The sequence below is a fragment of the Trichosurus vulpecula genome, chromosome 8, assembly GCF_011100635.1.
Source record: "Trichosurus vulpecula isolate mTriVul1 chromosome 8, mTriVul1.pri, whole genome shotgun sequence".
Taxonomy (NCBI): Eukaryota; Metazoa; Chordata; class Mammalia; order Diprotodontia; family Phalangeridae; genus Trichosurus; species Trichosurus vulpecula.
In genome coordinates, this window is record NC_050580.1 from 115259637 (window position 1) to 115280209 (window position 20573).

Genomic DNA, 20573 nt, shown 5'->3' on the forward strand with positions numbered 1-20573 from the left:
AACAAGACTCCCTGTGTTTCTGCTCCAGGCATTCCCTCTGGCGTCCCCCGTGCCTGGAACACTCTCCCTCCATGGCTGTGACTTGTGACCTCCCTATCTTCCTTTGAGTCCAAACCAGAATTCCATCTTCTACCAGAAACCTTCCCCAACCCCTAATGAAGAGGTTATTGTAAATGAAGATTGTACGGAACTATATGTTTCTAGGGGTGACCCCCGCGGCCCCAAAATACCTACACGCCGGGTCCTGCCGAAAGAATTCGACTCAAGCCTTCTCAGCCAAGGGAAAAGAGAAAGTTTATTAGGGATTCACCACAACGGGATGCCTTAAGAAATCCCCCCCTTTGTGACGCCTGTTTTCACAAGCGGGCCAGATTCAACCTACTGAATTAGATTGAATCTGAGCACCTTCATGGAGGCAAGATGGAGATTATATACACAAAGATTGTAGAAGGGATTGAGGGGGTGGTCTGGGGTGACTAGAGGAGGGGTTTAGGGAGGGTCTTGAGGGGAAGTCTAAGGAGGGCAAGGTGAGGTAATGGGATTAAGGGTGGGAAGTAGCTGAACAACAAAGGGCGAGGCTAGGTAGAGATTTGGGCCTAATGATAATGTGAGGCTTGTGGCCTTAAGGGAAGGCCAGATCCAGTTGGAAGATTCAAGGACAGTTCAAGGGGGCTCCCAGAGACTGCACTCCAGATTCAAGGGGTTTCCCAGAGACTGTGCCCTCATCACTAATTCCAGTGCCTTCCCTCGGTTGATTATTTTCTATTTATCCTGTAGGCTGTTTGCTTTGTACATATTTGTTGGCATGTTGTCGCCCCCACCCCCCCTCCCATTAGACTCAAGCTCCTTGAGGGCAGGGGCTGTCTTTTGCCTCTTTGTGCGCCCGGCACTTAGCACAGTATCCCATACATAGTAGGCTCTTGTTGACTGAAAAGGACTTTGAACAAGCCCTTTCTCTTCTTCCTGCCTCGGTCTATTAATCTGTAAAATGAGAGAGTTGGCCTAGGCCCAAAATGAGCTCCAAATGTCCCTTCCCGTCTCAGCATCCTAGGATTCTGAGTTAGAGCGTGCCTACACACAAGCCTTCCCTGCGTCTCTGAGGACGGAGACCAGTCTTTACATCTACCACGGTGGCCTCTATGGGCGGCTAAGGGGCAGAGTGGATGGGAGTCAGGAAGACTCATATTCCTGAGCTCAAATCTGGCCTCAGAGATTTTAGCTGTGTGACCCTGGGCAAGTCACTTAACCTAGTTCTGGAAAATGAGCTGGAGAAGGAAATGGCAAACCACTCCAGTATCTTCGCCAAGAAAACTGCAAATGGGGTCATGAAAAGTCAGTCACAAGGGAAAAACGACTGAACACTGAAGCTTGTAAGAAAGAGGCTTTTCACCATTTAACCTCCATAGGTCTGTTTTCCTCATCTATAAAATGGGGGGATTGGACTAGATGGAGTCTTAAGTCCCAACTCTAGGTCAATGATTCTATGATCCTACAACTGGAAATTGTAAAGGGCCTGGGGGTGGGGGGTCGGGGGGAGACTAAAAATTGGAGGACATTTGGAAAGCCCTCTCTCCCCTAAGTGGCACCAGACCCAGCAGCCTGGCCCCGCCCCCAACGGTATGGCTCCGCCCTCTACCTCTACTCCCCTCAGTTTCACAGCAGAGCCGATGACTGCACCCGCCCCTCTTCCGCCCCCTGAGCCTGGGTTCAGCCAATGGGAGGGGCGATGGTGGATGGTGACCCGGCCAACGGGAGGGGCACTGGTGGAAGTGTCTGGCCAATGGGAGGTGCGGCGGTGGAGGGTGACCCTCTCGCCCCGCCCCCGGCCCCCTTCCCCTCCAGTGGGAGGAGTAGCGGAGGAAATGTTTCGGCCAATGGGAGGGGCGGCGGTGGAGGGTGATTCGGCTTTGGGACGCCTCGCCCGCGCAGAAAATGTCCCCGGCTCGGTGCGGCTCTGGGAGACCGCGACAAGAGGGCAGGCTCAGAGCGCCGCGGGCCGCGCGAAGGCGGAGCGGCCCTGCGCTCGTGCTGTCCTCTAGCTGCGAGCCCTGCGGCCCGTGAGGGGAGCGCCTCTCGCGGCCCTTCCCGGAAAGAGCCGGGCCATGGCGGAAGAGCGGCTTGACAGCCTGGAGGGCTGGGTGGCCGTCAAGGAGAACCTGTTCTCAGAGCCTGAGCGGCCCAATCTGCGCTTCATGGTGGCCTGGAACGAGCCCGAGGCCAAGTTCGCCGTGACCTGTCACAACCGGACCCTGCAGCAGCGGCAGCGGCGGCGGCGCCGCGAGGGCCTCGGCCCGGCCCCGGGTAGCGGCGGCGCCCCCGGCGAGGCGGAGGAGGCGGAGGCCGAGTCGTGCGGGCCGCTCAGCTGGGCCGGCCTGTTCTCCGCGGCCGAGCTGCAGGGCGTGCACCGGCAGCTGGCCGCCGTGAGCCCACAGCTGGAGGGCTGCTTCCCCGCGCTGCCTCCTGAGCTCGGCCCCGGCCTGTGGGCGCTGCTCTTCCCGGCCGGGCCCGCGCCCGACGAGGCGGCGCTGCAGGAGCGCTGCCGCCAGCTGGAGCTCTACCTGAGTGCCGCGGCCGACAGGTGCGGGGCCAGGATGCTCCTGGACTCGCTCTTCGCCGCCGACGCCGAGCCGGGGGACGAGTACTTCGAGAACCTGCACGACTTCCGGAAGAAGACCCTGCAGGGGCACGTGGCCCGGGCCAAAGAGCGACTCCAGGGGGTACGGCCAGCCCGCAGCACCTTGGGGCAGGGGACTCCAGGGGTCGGGGACAGTGTCACCAAATCCCCCCCGCTCCACGCCTTCAGGTGCAGGTTTGGCACCTGGAGAAAGTGACAAGCACATGGGCTCCAAAAGTGGGAGGGGCTACTTGCTACTTTGCGTAAATCAATCCAATTAAAATTTTGTGGCGGGTCTGCCCCCTCGGTGAACCCCCTCTCACCTGTAGAACAAAAGAGGTGAGGTTTAAGCACCTGGCTCCTGGTCTTAGGGATTGAGAGCCCATGCTAAAAGTTTAATTCTAAAAGGTGGTCCCTTGTTTTACATTCAGGCCTTCACTTCAGTGTTCTCTCCAAACCCTATTGTGAGATTACATTCTGCGAGGATGGTTTTACAGGAGTTTTCCTTAATTAAGGCATGTGTGCTTCTCCTGAACAGCTGGGTAACAGTATTGTCAACCGAGAAATAAATATTTCCAATGCAGATCCTGTAAGGATGAACTTCATTGTTGGAATATATTGTTTGCCTCAAGGTTTGTTGTAAGGGTTGATATTTACAAAATGTCAAACATTTTTATCCAGAAACTAGCATTAATGTATTTTGGGAGGTATATGTTGGGAAGCAATAAGAACAGTCCCTTTTTGTGTGTCATAAACAGTTGTTATTCAGTTGTGTTTGGACTCTATGTGCTCATTAGAGTCTTCATGGCAAACATACTGAAGTGGTTTGCCATTTCCTTTCCATTTTACAGATGAGGAAACTGAGGCAAACAGGATTAAGTAACTTGCCCAGGATCACACAGGTAGTGTCTGCATTGGCATTTGAACTCACAAAATTGAGTCTTCTGAATCCAGGCCTAGCGCTCTTATCTACTGTGCCACCTAGCTGCCCATGGCAGCTAGCAAAGACTAAACCCCTTCTCAGAAAGTTTTTAGATGCATGATAAAGTACATAGGATTGCCAAAAAAAAACCCCAAAACCAATCTATATGGAAATAGTTATCAAAATAAATTTTTTTATTTCACAGATCCCAAGTTAAATCCTGGACTATAGATTTTGAGGTTCCTTCCAACCCTAAATCTGATTCCTTGAACTATAGAAGGCAGAAGACACAATCTCTTTGGCTGGGCATGTGAAAATAGAAATAAAAGTTGAAATCTGTCTATAGATAGTGAACGGACAAGGAAAATGCTATAGAAGGACTTCATAAGGCAATGAAAGGGCAAAAAAAGTGGTGAATAAGCTTTATTGTGGACAAATGTAAAGAGTTTTCAGAAGCAGAGTTCAAATAGCTCATGGCCTATCATATGTTTTAAATCAAAACCCAGGAAAGGGATCTTTTGGTCATCGTACAGTTTTTCAGTTACCTGAAAACTTTACAATGTACTGTTGCTTAATTGTTATGACAAAAATGACAGTAATTCAGCAATTCAGTTAGCATTTATTAAGCACTTGCTTGTGTGCAAGACACTGGCAAGCCTTGGGAATAGGAAGACAGTGAATCTGCAACTGCCTTCAAGGAGCTTAAATTCTGCTGAAGAGAATGTAGAAATTTATACAATACATGTATGTGGTTAAGGAAGAGCAAGGCAACAACTGGCTTGTAAGGCTCTTTGTTAATAGCACCTAAGCTAAGTCTTGAAAGGATTTGAGGATACCAGCAAGCCAAGATGAAGCCGTGTATGCCTGGTATGAGAGATGATTTATGAAAATGTGTGAGCAGATGAGTTTAAGGAACAGTTAATAGTTTGGTTTAGCTGCAGTCTATATTTCAGCGTGGGAGAATTATATGAAATAAAGTAGGAAATGTAAGTTATGTCTATTTCTGAAGGGTTTTAAATGCCAGGGTGAGGAATTTGCATTTTATTCTAGAGGAAATAAAGAGAGGGTTTTTGAGAAGGGGACTTGGGTAGACATGCCTTACAAAGATTATCTTGGCAGGTGAGTGAATGTCGGGAAGAGAGACTGGAAGATGATTAGGATCTGAATTAAAAGATGGTGGCTGTGTGACTGGAGCAAAAGTAAGGATTGGAAGCAGACTCAACCACATTTGGCAACTAATTGGATGTGTGGAGTGAGGGGGAGAGGCAGGGATTACTAGAAGGGTATGACCTTGAGTAACTAAGAAAACAGTGGTGCTTACTGTGGAAATAGAGAAGTCTGGAAGACATGAAGCTTTGAGGAAGTGATGAGTTCTGTTTGGGACACATCCCATTTGAGAATCTAATGGATCATCCAGGTAGAAGCATCTAGCAGTCAGTTGGCAGTAAAAATAAAATTATAAAATGCTGGTGTCTGGAAGGTGCATTGGAGGCATAGTGAAAAGCATCCTATTCTTGCATAAAATCATGGTGTATCCTACAGTACTTTGTGATGTTTTAGTCTTTGTAATGAAAAGCTTCTCTGATGGAACTGGAAGCACATGTGGAAGGGCAGGTAAAATGGTGAAGGGAATGGATATCCACACGAGGGCAAACTAAGATTAGGATTCCTCATTTTTGGAGTTATGAAGATGGGGAGGAATAGAATCAAATCTTTTTAAGTAATAAAGGCTGTATCAAGGGTAAATTGGAAATTGTTCATTAGCCAATCCATTCACCTCTCAGAATACTAGAGTTTAAAAGATTCTCTTAAAAGTCATAGTTTGGGACTAAAATACATTATAGAAGGGTTTTGCTAACATGGATAGTATGACTGTAATAGGTATGACTCAAGACAGAGATCTTTTAACCTTTTTTTGTCACAAACACCTTTGGCAGGCTGGTGAAGGCAGTGAACTCAGAACAGTCTTTTTAAATGCTTAAAATAAATATATGGGATTAAAAGGGAAACCAATTTTGAAGTACAGTTGTCAGAATTTTTTTTAAAACAAGTTCATGGACCCCCAGGTTAAAAATTCTTAGGCTAAGACGGTAAGATTTAAAGCTGGAAAGGCCTCAGAGGTCACCTGGTCTTCCCCTCTCCCCTCACTTCACAGATGGAAGGTGAGGATGTTTGAGGCATATTCCCATCTTCAAACATGACTTTGTACATTTTCACTATGAAAGGCTAAATACTAAGCCAAATAGTTTTAACTTTACTATTTAATTTCTAATGTTATAGTTTGTGGCATGTTTCAGGGAATGAGAGACTGGGAAGGGGAATTTAACCAAATTTTACTTGTTTTTTAAAATGGTAGTTAATTCATCCAACTTTGATTATACTTTCAAAATTAAGCATATTATAAAAGTTATACTATATCAAACACTTTTATAAGAATCACTGTGTTACAGTGGAAAAAAATAACTGGCTTTATAGAGTTAGAGGACCTGGGTTTGGAACTAAAGGCGAATCATGGTTTGGGAAAAATCAGTAAACGCATAAAATTTGTACTCAATACAGTGATTATGGTCATTCTATTCTGTACAAATCATAAACCTGCTGTAGCTAACCTTTAAAATCCTTTTTATCCTCTAGATTATTCATGGGCATAAAAATGCTGACAAGATGATAGATTTAATGAAAGTTTATGAAGAAGAAGATGAAGCTTACCAGGAATTAGTTACTGTGGCAACAAACTTCTACCAATATTTGTTGCAACCATTCAGGGATATGCGAGAGCTTGCAACGTTATACAAGCTAGAAATTTCGGTATGTTTTCTTTCATATTTTTCTTATATTTATTGTACTGTTTGTAAAGCAATATTTTACCACCTGAATTTAAATGAATAATAATATATTTTATATTGGTAAATTAGTTACCCATACAGGAATATTTTAGTAGTGTATCTATGCTGGTCTGCGAAAGGAAGGGAATGGAAATTAAGTAATGATAATCTATTTTCATAATGTTTTATGCTTTTCAAAGTGCTTTATACTATTATCTCATTTGAGCCCTGCAGCAATTTTTCAAGTATTACTTTCATTTCACAAATGAAATACAGAGGTATTGTACAGCAATGTTATCACTTATCTTAGTTCAAAAGCAGATTAGTGGCAGAGTTTAAGAACCCTAGTTTCTTGACTCTCAGTTCATTGTACTATCCACCGTACCACTCTCTTCCCCCACCCAACAATACACATTAAAAACCAGCCATATTTTGGTATTTTTAAAAACCTTATTGCTAAATGAATATATAAACACATGCTATTCTGACTTCTTCTACAAAATAAGTCTCCTTTTCATTTGCAGTTTTTGCATTATACTGTTTTCTTTAATGAACTTATTCTACTTTTTCCTCCTCTTATAGTGTTCTTTTTATTGGTAAATTGTACTTCACAGAAAAAGATTTTAAAGCTAGGCTACAATTAGAATTGCTATTTCAATATAAATTAACTTAAGTATGGAATTAGTGCTATCAAATTTAATTAGTTGAGAAATTCACACACATGTTCCACAGTTCTAAAAGAAAACTATAGAATTGTGCACAGAGGAGCTCCTGTTCATAGCCATAAAACATTCGCCAACAATGTTGCTTTTTCAGAATTCTCTCCCTGTAAATACTGTGTTTTTGTACATAAAGAAAAGGATAATTCTTTATTCATAAAAAAAATGACTTTGTACTTTTCTTCCCAAGTAGGTGGTATACAAATTTTAGGGTGTTATTATTTCCATACCAAGAGAAGCCAAAACTTTATGGAGAAAAGTAATAATACATAGCTAAAATAATTCCTGCTACCTGCTTTAGATGAGGGGCAAAGGTATTTAGAATCCTGCAAAACACATTTGGCATCCATATTGCCATTATCGGCTGCTGAGCTGAAGTTGTTCTTTCATTCTCTCTATAGAAGTCCTTGGAGTTTGATGAATTGGGCCCTAAGAGAATAGAGGCATTGCAGAAAGAGGCCAAAGAATGGACCAGACAGGCTGAAGAAGCTGTGACATCCATTCAGGACATCACTGTGGATTATTTTAAGGAAATAGTAAATGCTTTGGCTAGTAAGCATCAGAGAATTTAGTGATAGAGCATAGACTTCTCACTCCCCTTCCCCTTCCCCCGTCCAGTGAACAATAATGTATGAATTTCATTTCTTCAAGTGTTACTGGAGTTAAAAAGAAGCAGAGTTTTGCTGTTCTTCCTAACAGTCTCATTTTCCAGCAGTAGAAATGTCATGTAGACATCTGCTTCAGTATTAGATATCTGTAAAATTGTAGCAATCAACTTTTTTTATTTTTAAAGGAACAGCTTTCTCTGAACTACATATGACTTTGAATGACTTTCCATGCTCTTCCTGAATCGGAACAGTAGTTGGGTATGAGTGATCCACTGACCTTATACAAATATTTTCAAAGCTGCAATCCACCTTGTAGGTTAGTATAAGGGGAGGTCTTACTACTGACTGCCAGCTTCACTTGGCTTCCTTACTCCCCTGTACCCCCTACATATACCTCTACCCTCCCAGAATTCATTATAAGAGTGAAATTGTTTCTTTGAGCTCTACAGTACTCACTGTTGCAGATGTTCAGGCAAATAGGATTAAACAATGGTCAAACTGTTAGAGTACAACCAGATTGCCTAATTTTGGTTAAATGAAAGCAAATGCACCAGGTAAGGCTAGAAAAGCAGAATTCTTTTTTAAAAATGAGTAATGTGGATTTTTAAGTAGAAGAATTTGGCTTTCATTGGTAGGACAGGAAGTTACTCTTAAAAGCATTTTAGGTGAAATTGATTTTAAAATTGCTTTTTGCCATATTTATTACTGATAATTACCACTTGCTTTAGATTAATTGGCAGGGTTTATCAGCACACTGAAATGAATAATAAAGTAGTACATGTTTTCAAAGTGGGTTGTTTAACAGATTCATCCCTTAATGTTTGCATTTAGCAGTTATAATGAGATGGGTACTATATATAACACACAAAAATCTTTTCAAAAGATTTTTCAGTCCTTCTGCTTTCAAAAGAAGAAATATTGAGAGGTATCTGGTATGTATAGAAAAGACAACTCCTTTTCTCTTCGTGTTTTTTAAAAGGGTGTGCATCATTATGATTTATTACCCATTTGTGCATAATGCTTAAAGGGAAAGATAACTAGGGACAGTGGGCAAAAAGTAGAGGGAGGGGCCTGTTGTTTAATTGTTACACAAACCCCTGATTTCTTGTATCATTTATCTTCTAAATTTTAATGCAATAGTAATGCAAAAACAGATGGAGCGGGATGAGGAGAGATTTGGCCAAGCCACCTGGGCCTTAGCTGCTCCCAGACTTGAAAAACTGAAGTACATGTTAGCAAGAGAGACTCTACAACACAGGAGGGCCAGAGAACTATGCTTGAATCGAAAAAGAGTTGAAATTAAAAAGAAGGTAAGGTGAAAACAAATGTGATCTTGATTAATAACTCTGCCCCTACAATATATGTAGCACCTTTCTTTGTAGGAGCTCAAAACATTTTTGAGGGCGGTGTGGAATAAGCCAATATAAAATCACTAGAGAGCAACTTGATGTCATTCTAGGTTTTTTTTCCATAAAATAAGAGATAGGAAAGTCAGCATTTAACCTATTTGTGGTATAATTCTCTTTGTAATAATGTTAAAACTCATTACAAAAGTGGATAAGCTACTTTGGGCAATGAATTAATACTTTCAAGGCACTAGCACACTTTTTATTGTTTGGAGATTGTAATTTATTTAATGGTGCACTGAAATTTTGTTGTTAATTTACTCATTATAGGGTCGTGACCATATAACTTCCTGGGCTCCTATGACTTTAAAGAGGAAATTACTATATAATACACATTGTTCCCTTTCATCAGTTTCTTAAGACAAACGTTTCACAGTTTATGAGGAAAAGCTAAAGATGACCTCTCGTAAATAGACTTGAATTGGTCACAATATACTAGTTAGTGCCTTTGTCACGTTAAATAGGCAAGTTACAGCAGTATTTTTCTCCATAGCCGCATGTATCTATTGCTTGTCAGAAAATAATTGGGACAATCTGTAAACAAACTTTCCATGGTGTTATTTTTATTGACATTATGTTCTTTTTCATTAATAAGGTAGAAGGTCTTTCTGAAGTAGAGAAAAACATGGATGTGGTAGATGAACTAGAAATGCAGTATTATGAAGTTCAACTTGAATTGTATGAAGTTCAGCTTGAGATACTGAAGTTTGAAGAGATGCTGCTTATTACAGAGCTAGACACTGTGAGGCGACTCATAAGAGGTAAGCTGAGAACAAATTGTGTGCAGTATCTAGTGGCTAGAGACAATGGTAAATGTAATTCAGTTCCTACAAATGATATACTTTACATTAAAAATTTTAAACCAACTTTTAAAACTTGAGTTTTAAACATTTTAGATGTTTAGCATCTAAGGAATGTTCTTCAGAAGATAGCATGTGGGTTGAAACTTGGAGTCAGGAAGACCTGGGTTCAGATTTTGCCTCACATAGAATAGCTGTGTGACCTTGTATAGGTCACTTGAGCTTTCAATACATAAGGCAGCTTTGTAAGGTTATGTTACAGATAAATTTTTAATCAGTATTGGGGGCTGGGGAGGGGAAGGGAAGAAATCATGGGTTTCGACCCAAAAAAATGTTCTTGATTTTAAAAAATACTAAGTTATTTTAGTGTTTACATGTGTTTATTACTAAATGCATGTTTAAAATTCCTCATTAAGGTTCTTTTATAAATTAAGGACTTAATTTTAAAACTATATTCATGCTTCCACTTTCTAGAGAAACAAGATGAAGTTGTGTATTATGATACATGTGAAAATCCTGAGGAACTTAAAGTTGTTGATCATCTAGTGGGACAACAGAATCCCCACATTTCAGCAATGAAGACCCTCAAGCGGCAGTCCCAGCAGCTGGAATCCAAGCGAGGAGCCATCTGTGCAAGAAGAGCCTATCTCAGGAACAAAAAAGTAAATGCGCTGCTGGAATCTGTCTATCTTCCTTTCCTGTCATTTCCTGTTATTGGTGGATAAAAATGCATTAAAAACTAAGTTTTTAGCAACCCAGTAACTATAGAAGAATGTGTGCAATTATGCAGTATTTCCCATTACTAAACACATGTTTAAGTTCCTTCTTATGAGCTCTTTTTTCAGGTTCCTTAGTGAATTAGTATTGGTTAAAAAAAAATGCCAATCACTATAATAGGAATTCACAATTTATTCACAATTTCTTGCAATTTGAGACTCCTGTAGGGTAGTGCTTTACTGCTTTTTTTAATTAGCTATTGTAAAAAAAATTGTTACTTTAAAATATACATTATTGAAATAACATTCTTCATCTCATCTGTCTTTAAAATGAAGTTTCATTTTCCTAATTTCAGTGAGGTTTTTTTTCTTTAAAATCTCTTTATACAGATGAAATTTAAAATACTTAAAGAATTATCTTACTCTAATGACAAGCAACCACCCCAGGCAGTTTCCAGTGGACTTCAGGTGTGCTCAAGGGGGTCAGGTTATGACTTAGTAAGCTTTATTATGTTTGTTGGGTTCTGAGTTGTTTGGTTGTGTTTGACTCCTCATGTCCCCATTTGGGGTTTTCTTGGCAAATATACTGGAATGGTTTGCCATTTCCTTCTCTAGCTCATTTTACTGAGACTGAAACTGAGACACAGAGTTAAATGACTTGTCCAGAGTCACACAGCTAGTAAGTATCTGAGTCCAGATTTTGACTCAGGAAGATGAGTCTTCCTTACTCCAGGCTGGGCAGTCTGTCCTCTGCACCAGTTAGCTGCCCTCTTGAGTTATCCCAGTCTAAAATAAGCATACCATGACTTAAGTGGATAAAGAGAATTTGAAGAGTAACAATTCATTTTCCAAAGTCATAGTTGCTATATTTAGGAACTGCTTTTCTAACAGGTGCCTTCTCTTATACATTTCATAGAATTTTTGAAGTTGAAAAAGATGGAGGATTGTAAAGAGGTGCAGGCTTCAGTGGTTAGAAGTTATTGGTGATCAGGAACATCTGCTCTAACCTCCTGTGACAGCTTTCCAAGAGAAGGAAAATGTTTCTAACATATGAGGTTGAATTTTAGAATATATCCTTCAAGACAGTATTATAAATGGTGGTCAGATGTAGTTGAATGATAACTTGATAAGTTCAAGGTCATATATAAGGCTACGCATTTAATCATATTATTAATACTGTACTTCAGGTACGTTATTAGTAAAATGGACTTAAATTATTGATACATGTTGTTTTGGCTCAAGAACTATTTCCAAACAAACCCATTTACAAAGTATATTCCCAGAGGAAAAAAAACAGATTATTGATTATTAACAGAAAGGACGATATACATGTATGTGTATACAAGCTTATAGAAATGTGTACGTGTGTGTGTGTGTGTGATATCTATATATGTATATGTATATCTATATAATGTATCTTGGATAGTATGGCATAACATTGAGCACTGTATTTGACCAGTTTTGTTGCTTCTCAATGTTTATTTACATTTTTATGCTTATTTATTTGGCTCTGTTTTCTTCACGCTGCATCACTTCATACGAACTTCTCGTGTTTCTCTGAATTTTTTGTGTTCTTCATTCCTTGGGACAGAGTAATATTCTGTTCCCCAATTATCAGGCATAAATTTTGTTTACAATTTTTGTTAGGCTTTGAGGCTGCCCTATGTATTTCACCACCACTTTTAGCCCCTTTGGAACACAACCTAGTCACAGCCTGGGGAACTGCCCAATAAAATCTCATGTGCATTTTGGTGGAGAATCTCTTCAGTTCTCAAGTTATTAGGCAGTATTGTGTAGAAAGAAGTGCTATTGAGCTACAAGGGAAACTCCTGCTAGTTCAGTGTCTTGAATGGGCAACCTATAAGATGAATGCTTTTTAACCTACTTTTTAAAACATGGCCCACAGAAATAAGAATCAAATTGAATTTTGTATTTGTTTTATTATGACAGGATCAATGCAAGGAAAGTCATCACCACAAATTGCAGCAGGCACAGGAAAACATAAAGCAGTTTCATCAGCATCATAATATTCAGATGGTGAGTAGCTGAAGAAAATTGCCTAATCAATTTGCCACTACACGCTAGCATAACACCGAAATAAAGAAAATGAAACCTTCAGTTTTCTTCCATGGCTCATGCTCTGAACGTTTGTTAGGTGGCATGGGAGGAATGATACAGGTTAGGAGATTTAGACACCTTTATTTTTCAAGACAGAGGTAAGCATTTTAAAGATTACGAATGTGTATGTATTTTTTAAATACAGAAAAGAAACAAGAGAAAAGAAGAGGAGAAGGAAAAACAGGAGTGGATAAGCCAAGAACGACAGAAAACACTTCAACGCCTAAAATCATTTAAAGAGGTAAATACTTGAAATAATTATCTCAATTATATTTTGGTGAAGTTTTTTTGAGGGAAAGATAGTCTAAATTTAATTCAAACATTTAAGGGCCTACTGTGTGCTAGAGATATAAAGATGAGAAATGGCAGCTTATAGTCTTATTTCTTTTACTATAATTATAATTAGTGATCTAAATTTAGAAAATAAAAGCCATACTCCCTCCCTGCCCTCCACCTCCCCCTCCTCACTCACCCCATTCACCACTGTGTCTCTGACCAGAGCGGATGTCAGGCTCACCACTCCACAGATTTCTGGCCCTCTCCCTACTTCTGGTCACCAGCTCCCTGCTCCAGGGCCCAGCACCACTCAGAACATGAGAGCATATTCTTATAGGATCAGAAGTAGATAATGCAGTTTTTAAGATAAAAGGAGAGAGAGAAGAAAATATGCTGTAATTTAAGGAGAAAAGCAAGACTCAAGAATGAGGAGTGAATCTTCATTTAAGGAGCATCTGGAAGACTAGAATCTGTCAGGAAGAATAAAATAGATTCATTTACCTTAAAGTAAATTAAAACCTCTAAATTAAAGTAATGATGAAAAATCACTTATTGTAAATGACTTGCTAATTCGAGTTTTTAAAGAAATACTATTCTCGTGTATTTATCCTTTTCAAGAAATATTAACAATGTTGATCGTATGGAATTGTTTAGCTGAAAATACTTTGAAAAATTTGGTACATGAGAAGTATAGATATTTTTGTATGTTTCTTAAATTTAGTTGGATTCCTTATCTATCTAGACCTTAGTCTAGATTGACATTCCTAGACAAGGATCAGATTTCCATAATTTATTATTTTTTTATTTGAAGAGCATTTCATCTGATTCAAGCAAAGAAATTCTGAATTTCTCATAACTATTAAGAACTTATTTTAGGAAGGCAAGAAACAAGCCTTCCAAAATTAGACGACTGCTAAGATATTTATGCTTCTTATGTCCCCAAGTATAGTACTTTTACTATTTCAAAGTTATGGATTTTTACATTAAAAGGAGCTATCTAATAAATAGGTGAAATGTCTGCTGCATTGTAAGAATTTTTTTAGTTTGTGAAGATTACTTAGGAATAAATTTGAGTTATTGAAATTAAATTTGTTGCAAATTTAAGAAAAGAAAAGCCACGAGATCAAAAGGATGATCTGAAAAACCATTATTTTTGTTGAAGAGGCAGAATATTAAGTCTCAGATACATAAATAAAGTAGAATTAAAAGGCCTTAATACCATGGCTGAATTAAGTAGGGCTCCAACTTAAAACATTAGCTGTTGATCAAGATAAATTGCTTACTGGCCAGTACCGGTATATATTGCAAAGAACCAGGAGATACTAACAATCTTTGGTATTGTGACCAGATAGAATCAGCCTATTTTCGTAATTTATTTTTCTTTGAAACCTCTGTGATTTGTAAGCCTTTTTCTCATCCTGAAGTCCTTGCAGCTCTGCATTACTGATTCTTTACCTGTTACCACTACTCATGTGTCTTGGACTTGTTTTCCCTTTCTGTTATATAAATGCTCTTCTTGAGTTGAATCTGCAATTCAGGCTTTGTAGTCTGATGTAATTGCCTAGAACAAATGAATTAATATTTAAAAAGTTATCAGCCATTCTCGAAATTCTCCTATTAAGTTCTTTGTAAGTTTTTGTGCCATCTTGAGGAAGCTAAGGGGGCTTGTCATCAGGGGCTCTGAGTCCTGGTGCTCAGTTTTTGTCTTGGCACCTGCTCGACCCAGGGCAAGAGGCTTCAGTCCTTGAACTTGTGTCGTAGAAAATCAGGAGAAAACTGCCTTACTACATATATTACAGGGAGGTTGAGAAGAAAGTCTGAGAGTAAAGTATAAGTACCCAAGGATGGTTTACTTCTCGTAGAGGATTGGTTTTGTAAACTACAGTAATCTGGATCCAAGCCTTTTTTAGTGTTGCCTCACTAATGTTGGGCAAAGTATTTCATATCTGTAAAGTGGGGTTAATAATACATCAGCTACCTCTGTCAAGGTTGATGGGAGGTAAATTTTAAAGTGCTACATAAATGGGAATTATTGTTACTTTTTTATGTTAAATTTTGTTGTTGGCATTTTTAGCAAATTTTTAATGTAACTCTTTTCTTTTTCAGAAATGTCAAGTTCAGTTTGTGCTTAAAACATCTTGTTCAAAGCCAGTTAGTCCAAAATTGCCCAAAGATATTTCCCAGAAAATCTCATCACCAGCTTCTCAACCACTGTCAATAGTCCACTTATCTTCCAAGCAAACAAGAAACATTCCTTCATGCACAGTCAGAAGTTCGAAAACATCTAAATATAAAAACAGTCCTGGAGATATCCCTGTTCAGATTTTGGTTCCATTTGGAGACCCACCACATCCAGAACGCAACAAAGAACTGATGTCACCACCAGCACCATCTCTTCTTCCTCCTCCTCCTCCTCCACCACCACCACCACCTCCTCCTCCTCCTCCACCACCTCTTCCTTCTTCCTCTTCACTTTCATTTCCTCTGCCTCCACACTTCATGACACCTGGGAAGGATAATGATCAGCCACTTCCTTTGGTCTGTGAATCAACTGCTGAAAGATTATATGATCCCTCTAAAAGTTCTTTAAACCTCTGTACAGGTAAATATTTGAAATTTCTGTCTCTTGCTATGATAATTTAAACTTCCATTTCCTGTTTCAGAAATCTGAAATTGTCACTGTATCCCCAGTTTAGAACAGGGCCCTAAATTCATTCTGATCTCAAAATATTCCAGTGATTTCTGTCTTAGATAACAGTTAACAATTTTTTTTTTAAATCATGCAGCCCTTTGGTTTTTAAGTTCAATAGATTATATTGATAAGGCTGTCTTCTATTAATATAGCTATTGATAAACATGACCACTTCGAAGAATTTAATGATTTGGGATCTTTTGGGGTATTAATGAATCCATCTTTACAAGTTTCTTAAGCTGAGAGTGTACTGATTTGTGATCTTGAGGAGCTGTTTATTATTTTATATGAACTCGCATCAGTTACAGTATTGTGATTCCACAACTTTTGCTATTTGTAAGGAGAATTTAGTTCTTGCTTTTCTAAAGGAAAATCAATATGTTTTACTTTGGAAAATATTGTCCTAAAACTTTTGGTTTGGGGTAATTTAACTGAGGGATAAGTAAAACACCTTTTTGATTTCAACTTTTGTTGACTTTTGTTATAGAAAATTTTTTTTCTAAAATGGATAGGTACATTTTCCTGCCTTAGTAAAAATACAAAGGGAGCATAATCAAATCATTCTTTATCAAGACAAGGGTCTTGATCATCTGTAGAATAATTTCACTCTGAATACATTCTCATAATAGCTGTAGTCTTAGACCATTAGGATAAATCTGTATTGATGCTAGCAAGTGCAGAGGTGTTTTTAAACAATATTTAAAATGTATTCCAAAGTGCTGAGCACATTATGAGTACTTGACAAATACTTGCTGAAATGAACCAAGTTTGTTTTCTTGTCATTTTGTGTTTATTCATCAAGCCTATGGGCAAGGGTCTGTGTTAATACAAAAATATTCTATGCCCTTGATTCTTGTTGTCTGGGTTCTAGGTTATTAAAGGCTTTATTGTATCTGCGTTTTACATTATTATGTGCCATGTAAAATCTCAGCACTATTATTGTGAAACTAAATTGGATGTTTGCGTGGATTTATTCTTATGAGTGATGAAAGAAAGCAAAAGTGCCTGAAAGTTTAGATTATGGACAGGTCTTTATACGGCAGTAGCAATTTTGGCCTTAGAACACAAAGTTTCTGCGTGTTATGCCAAAAGAAAATTAGATCACACCAAAATAATTGGACCTTGACTATGAAATCTTTTCATTCCCAGAACCAAACTGTGAATTCAATTTACGAGTTTAAATCCAAAGTCAAACCATGTTTAGCTAGTCATAGCAAATCCCGAGAGTTACCAATCAGTAGACCTGGATTTAGAAGCTTTACCTGATAAAATTCCAAGCCCAATGCTGCCACCACCTCCCTTCCTTTCCCCACCAAAACACGTCAACCCATAAATATAAACAGTTTGCCAGAGTTTCTAGCAAAGCTCTCTCACTATTCGGGCTTGTTATTACCATCTTCCTCTCCACACACCCCCCATCTTTTCATAATGACCTTCCTCATGATTTTAGGGAAATGAAAAGCAGCTCCAGTAGCTTCTCTTCACAAAAGGTGGGGGCCCCAGCTTTGAATCCAAACTTCACAGAACAAATCCCTTTAATAAAAGGATTTGTTCTGTAAAACTTGGACTCAGTCAAAAGGCCGCACCCAATGACCCAGAAGGCCACATGTGGCCTCCAGGTCGAAGGTTCTCCACCCCTGGTCTATAGTTTGCTGCTACACTTCTAATTCCTCAAGCGTAGCATAAGTGTACTCGCTGAAGTGCAGTGGAGGCACTGAGTCCTGCTGTGTCCACAATGGACCTCCCATAATTGAGCTGCTCGTTGGAAGTTTTATTGTGCACCTTTTCACTTGTAGAGACCAGCTGACTTCAGGCTTGTAGAATGAAACAGAGGTGACTTGTTATTTCATTATCCAAAGTATTGCTGAAGAGTTTACGCTTTTCAAATTTATTTTGTGGTAAAACATACCAGACAGATGCCCTAAATGTGTGGGTTTTTTTTTTCTGGGGGCTCTTTGGAAACTTCACCCATGAAATGTAATCTAAAGGTTCTTTGGTTAATCTGTGAATGAAAAGATTAAAAAATCATGCATACTGTCTAGTACCTAAGATTTTAGCTTAGAGAAGTCCAGCTTTGTGAACTGGGAATAGAATACAGGGCATACTATATAAATGGAACCACAGAGAATTTTATTTTCTTCTATTTTATCTTATTTTAATCTATTTTTATCTATTATCTATATTTTTCAGGGCTTGTTGAAAAATAAAACTATTTCCACTTAACATGGAACATGTTTAGATTAGAAAAAGAAGAGCCAAAGTTGTTAAAGTGTTTGCATTGTGTTGGAGTCAAGGTTTACAATTTAATAGTTCACTTATGCCTCAGCCCACTGTGGCTCTTCTTTTGGGGTCCTTTTAACCTTTTTTTGGTGCTCACATGAAGCCTAATATAAAGTTTATACATATTAAAAGAAAGTAATCACTTCTGGCAAATAAATTAAAATTACTTTGTCTAAGAAAATAATGATGCTGCTACCATTATATTTATTTTCATCTGTTCTGTATTGCTCATGGATTTGAATTGGAGGAATTAGCTGTAGGGTAGAGGGTCAGTTCTGAGAAAAAGCCCTATGTCTTCATAGAGAGCTGTAGCATCACCACCATTAACTCATTATGGATTGTTGGCTAAATCCTTAAGTCATTTTACATGTAAATATACTTGTATCTACATAATGTAAATGGGAGTACTGCATCTAACCAGCTTTGGACAAACTTTTTGCTTTTATGATAATTATGACTGTTTTTAATCTGTCACAGGAGCTATGGATAAAGTTTTAGCTTCTTTAAAGCATGGTGAAATGCTTCTCCACAAAGTAGAGAAGCCCACTCTGCCTGCTCCAGAAACTTCAGTCCGAGATAGCATTCTGGCTGCTATAAAGCAAGGGGTTAAATTGAAGAAGGTTCATCAAGAGCCCGTCACAGACGTCAACAAAAAGTCACCCAATGAGCTGGAGAGAAGCATCAAGGCAGCTCTCCAGAGAATTAAGAGAGTGTCTGCTGACTCTGAGGAGGATGACGGTGGAGAGCAGAATAACACAGAATGGGACAGTTAACCTGATTTGTCAAGGCCGGAGGTTTGCTGGAATAATGGAGTTCTCAGGATGAAGCAATATAGGCGCATGGGGACTTGTGAGAAGCATATGTACTCAGGGAAGGACAGCCTCCATAATTGTTTATCAGAAACAGCATTTTGTGCACGAGAACCACATTGCAGGGGTTTTCATTATTTTCATTGTTATTGAAATAGAGTATGCATGATTTTTTAATCTTTTCATTCACAGATTAACCAAAGAACCTTTAGATTACATTTCATGGGTGAAGTTTCTGAGCCACCCCCAGGAAAAAAAAACCACACACTTAGGACATGTGTCTGGTATATTTTACCACAGAATAAATTTGAAAAGTGTAAAGTCTTCAGCAAATACTTTGGATAATGAAATAAACAAGTCACCTCTCCTCTCCCCACCCCCAGCCTAACCATGTTTGCTTTAGAGACAAAAGGAGAGAGGAAGAGCATTGAGATTAAAGAAACTGGCAGACGTTGTTGGCACAAGTATTTATCCATTAAGCCACGTGCAGTGTAGAATGTATTACACTCTGATTCTGGAGCGTATTTCACATCAGAAAAGTAAACATTACCATTTTACTTTATTGGTGAGGGAAGAGTTTTTTGGAGGTGTTGGGCAGTTTTTGCTATGGTTCATAAATAATGCAGTTATATAATTGAAATGATTGTGTTTATCAACATTTTAATTTGTTAAAACTGAATAATTTATTATGAGTAACCAGAGTAATTTGATGGCATTTGGGAAACATTTTAAATATAAAGATAATTTATTTTATATTCTCTAGCATATCTGTGCACAGAACTGTTTTCAGTACCTCAGTGTTACATTTATGGGGAATGGAAATCTCACAATACCTTAACTGATATAATTTTGTAATATGTGGCTACTAATTCTTTAACATTTCCAGGGCAAAACTGGCAGAATATGAGGTTTAAGATTCAGTAGGATTTCAACTGATCCTTTGTTTGCCATGTACAATTTTATTGGGGGTGGGAGGGGATTTTAAATCATGTAGTTAATGTGGGTTGGAAACATTTCCTCTCAGGAAATGGCTGCTCTTGGAAACTATGTTCCCCCTTTCTGGTATCTAAACATTATTATAAAATGAGGAAATGCATCCTAGCTGCCCCATTAAACACCTTATTTTTGTCTGTGGGGGATGGATACCCTGGTGATAGGTAGAATTTGGCTCTCACAGTTTTTACTGTGTTTATAAAACACAGTTTACTATTTTAAAAACATTTTATATGAAAAACTTGGATTTCATGTATTTTTGGTGTTTAATATAGTAACATTTTGGTTTAGCTTGAGTAATTTAAGTTTAAGTAATTTAAAATGCACCTTCATGAGCTCTCCATCTAGAATGTTGACAAGTGCCTTTTTGTTGGGGAGAAAATGTGCTGCCTTGGTCATCAGTTTTATACTTGGTTATAGGACGATAGAGCTTTCTGTGTTTTGTAACAAAGGCAAAATTGAAATTAAAATGTTTTAACAATGAAGCAGGACACGTACTTTTTTCATTTAATTATATTTGTTTACTTCAAATTCTATGACATACCTTTATAGACCATTGCCGTGGGATTTTTCTTCTTTATCTGTCTAAAAGACAGGCTTCTTGGGAAGAGAAACCCTTTGCTATGAGTTAGGAGTTACTTTACAAGTTACTGAAGTTTGTCAAGTTTTATATTGCATTCTAAAAAGTTTCTTAAAAAATAAAACTTTAGGGGTAGCTAAGTGGCACAATTAGTAGAGCACAGGCCCTGGAGTCAGGAGGACCTGAGTTCAAATCCAGCCTCAGACACTTGACAC

The 20573-nt window shown here is 38.9% G+C and overlaps 1 protein-coding gene across 1 annotated transcript; it reads left to right on the forward strand.

Annotated features, from left to right (window-relative positions):
- Positions 1–1905: 1905 nt before the first annotated feature.
- WHAMM (WASP homolog associated with actin, golgi membranes and microtubules) lies at positions 1906–20263 on the forward strand. The gene is made up of 10 exons (XM_036735446.1): positions 1906–2717; positions 6171–6344; positions 7482–7632; positions 8829–8998; positions 9690–9855; positions 10369–10556; positions 12561–12647; positions 12874–12969; positions 15111–15606; positions 18454–20263. The coding sequence occupies exons 1-10, from the start codon at positions 2103–2105 to the stop codon at positions 18747–18749; spliced, it is 2439 nt and encodes an 812-aa protein (XP_036591341.1). The 5' UTR covers positions 1906–2102; the 3' UTR covers positions 18750–20263.
- Positions 20264–20573: the final 310 nt, after the last annotated feature.

Coding starts and splice junctions, on each gene's coding strand:
- WHAMM (XM_036735446.1), top strand. CDS start 2,103: ATGGCGGAAGAGCGGCTTGACAGCCTGGAGGGCTGGGTGGCCGTCAAG. Junction 10,557..12,560: donor CCTATCTCAGGAACAAAAAA/GTAAATGCGCTG, acceptor TTATTATGACAG/GATCAATGCAAGGAAAGTCA. Junction 15,607..18,453: donor TTCTTTAAACCTCTGTACAG/GTAAATATTTGA, acceptor AATCTGTCACAG/GAGCTATGGATAAAGTTTTA.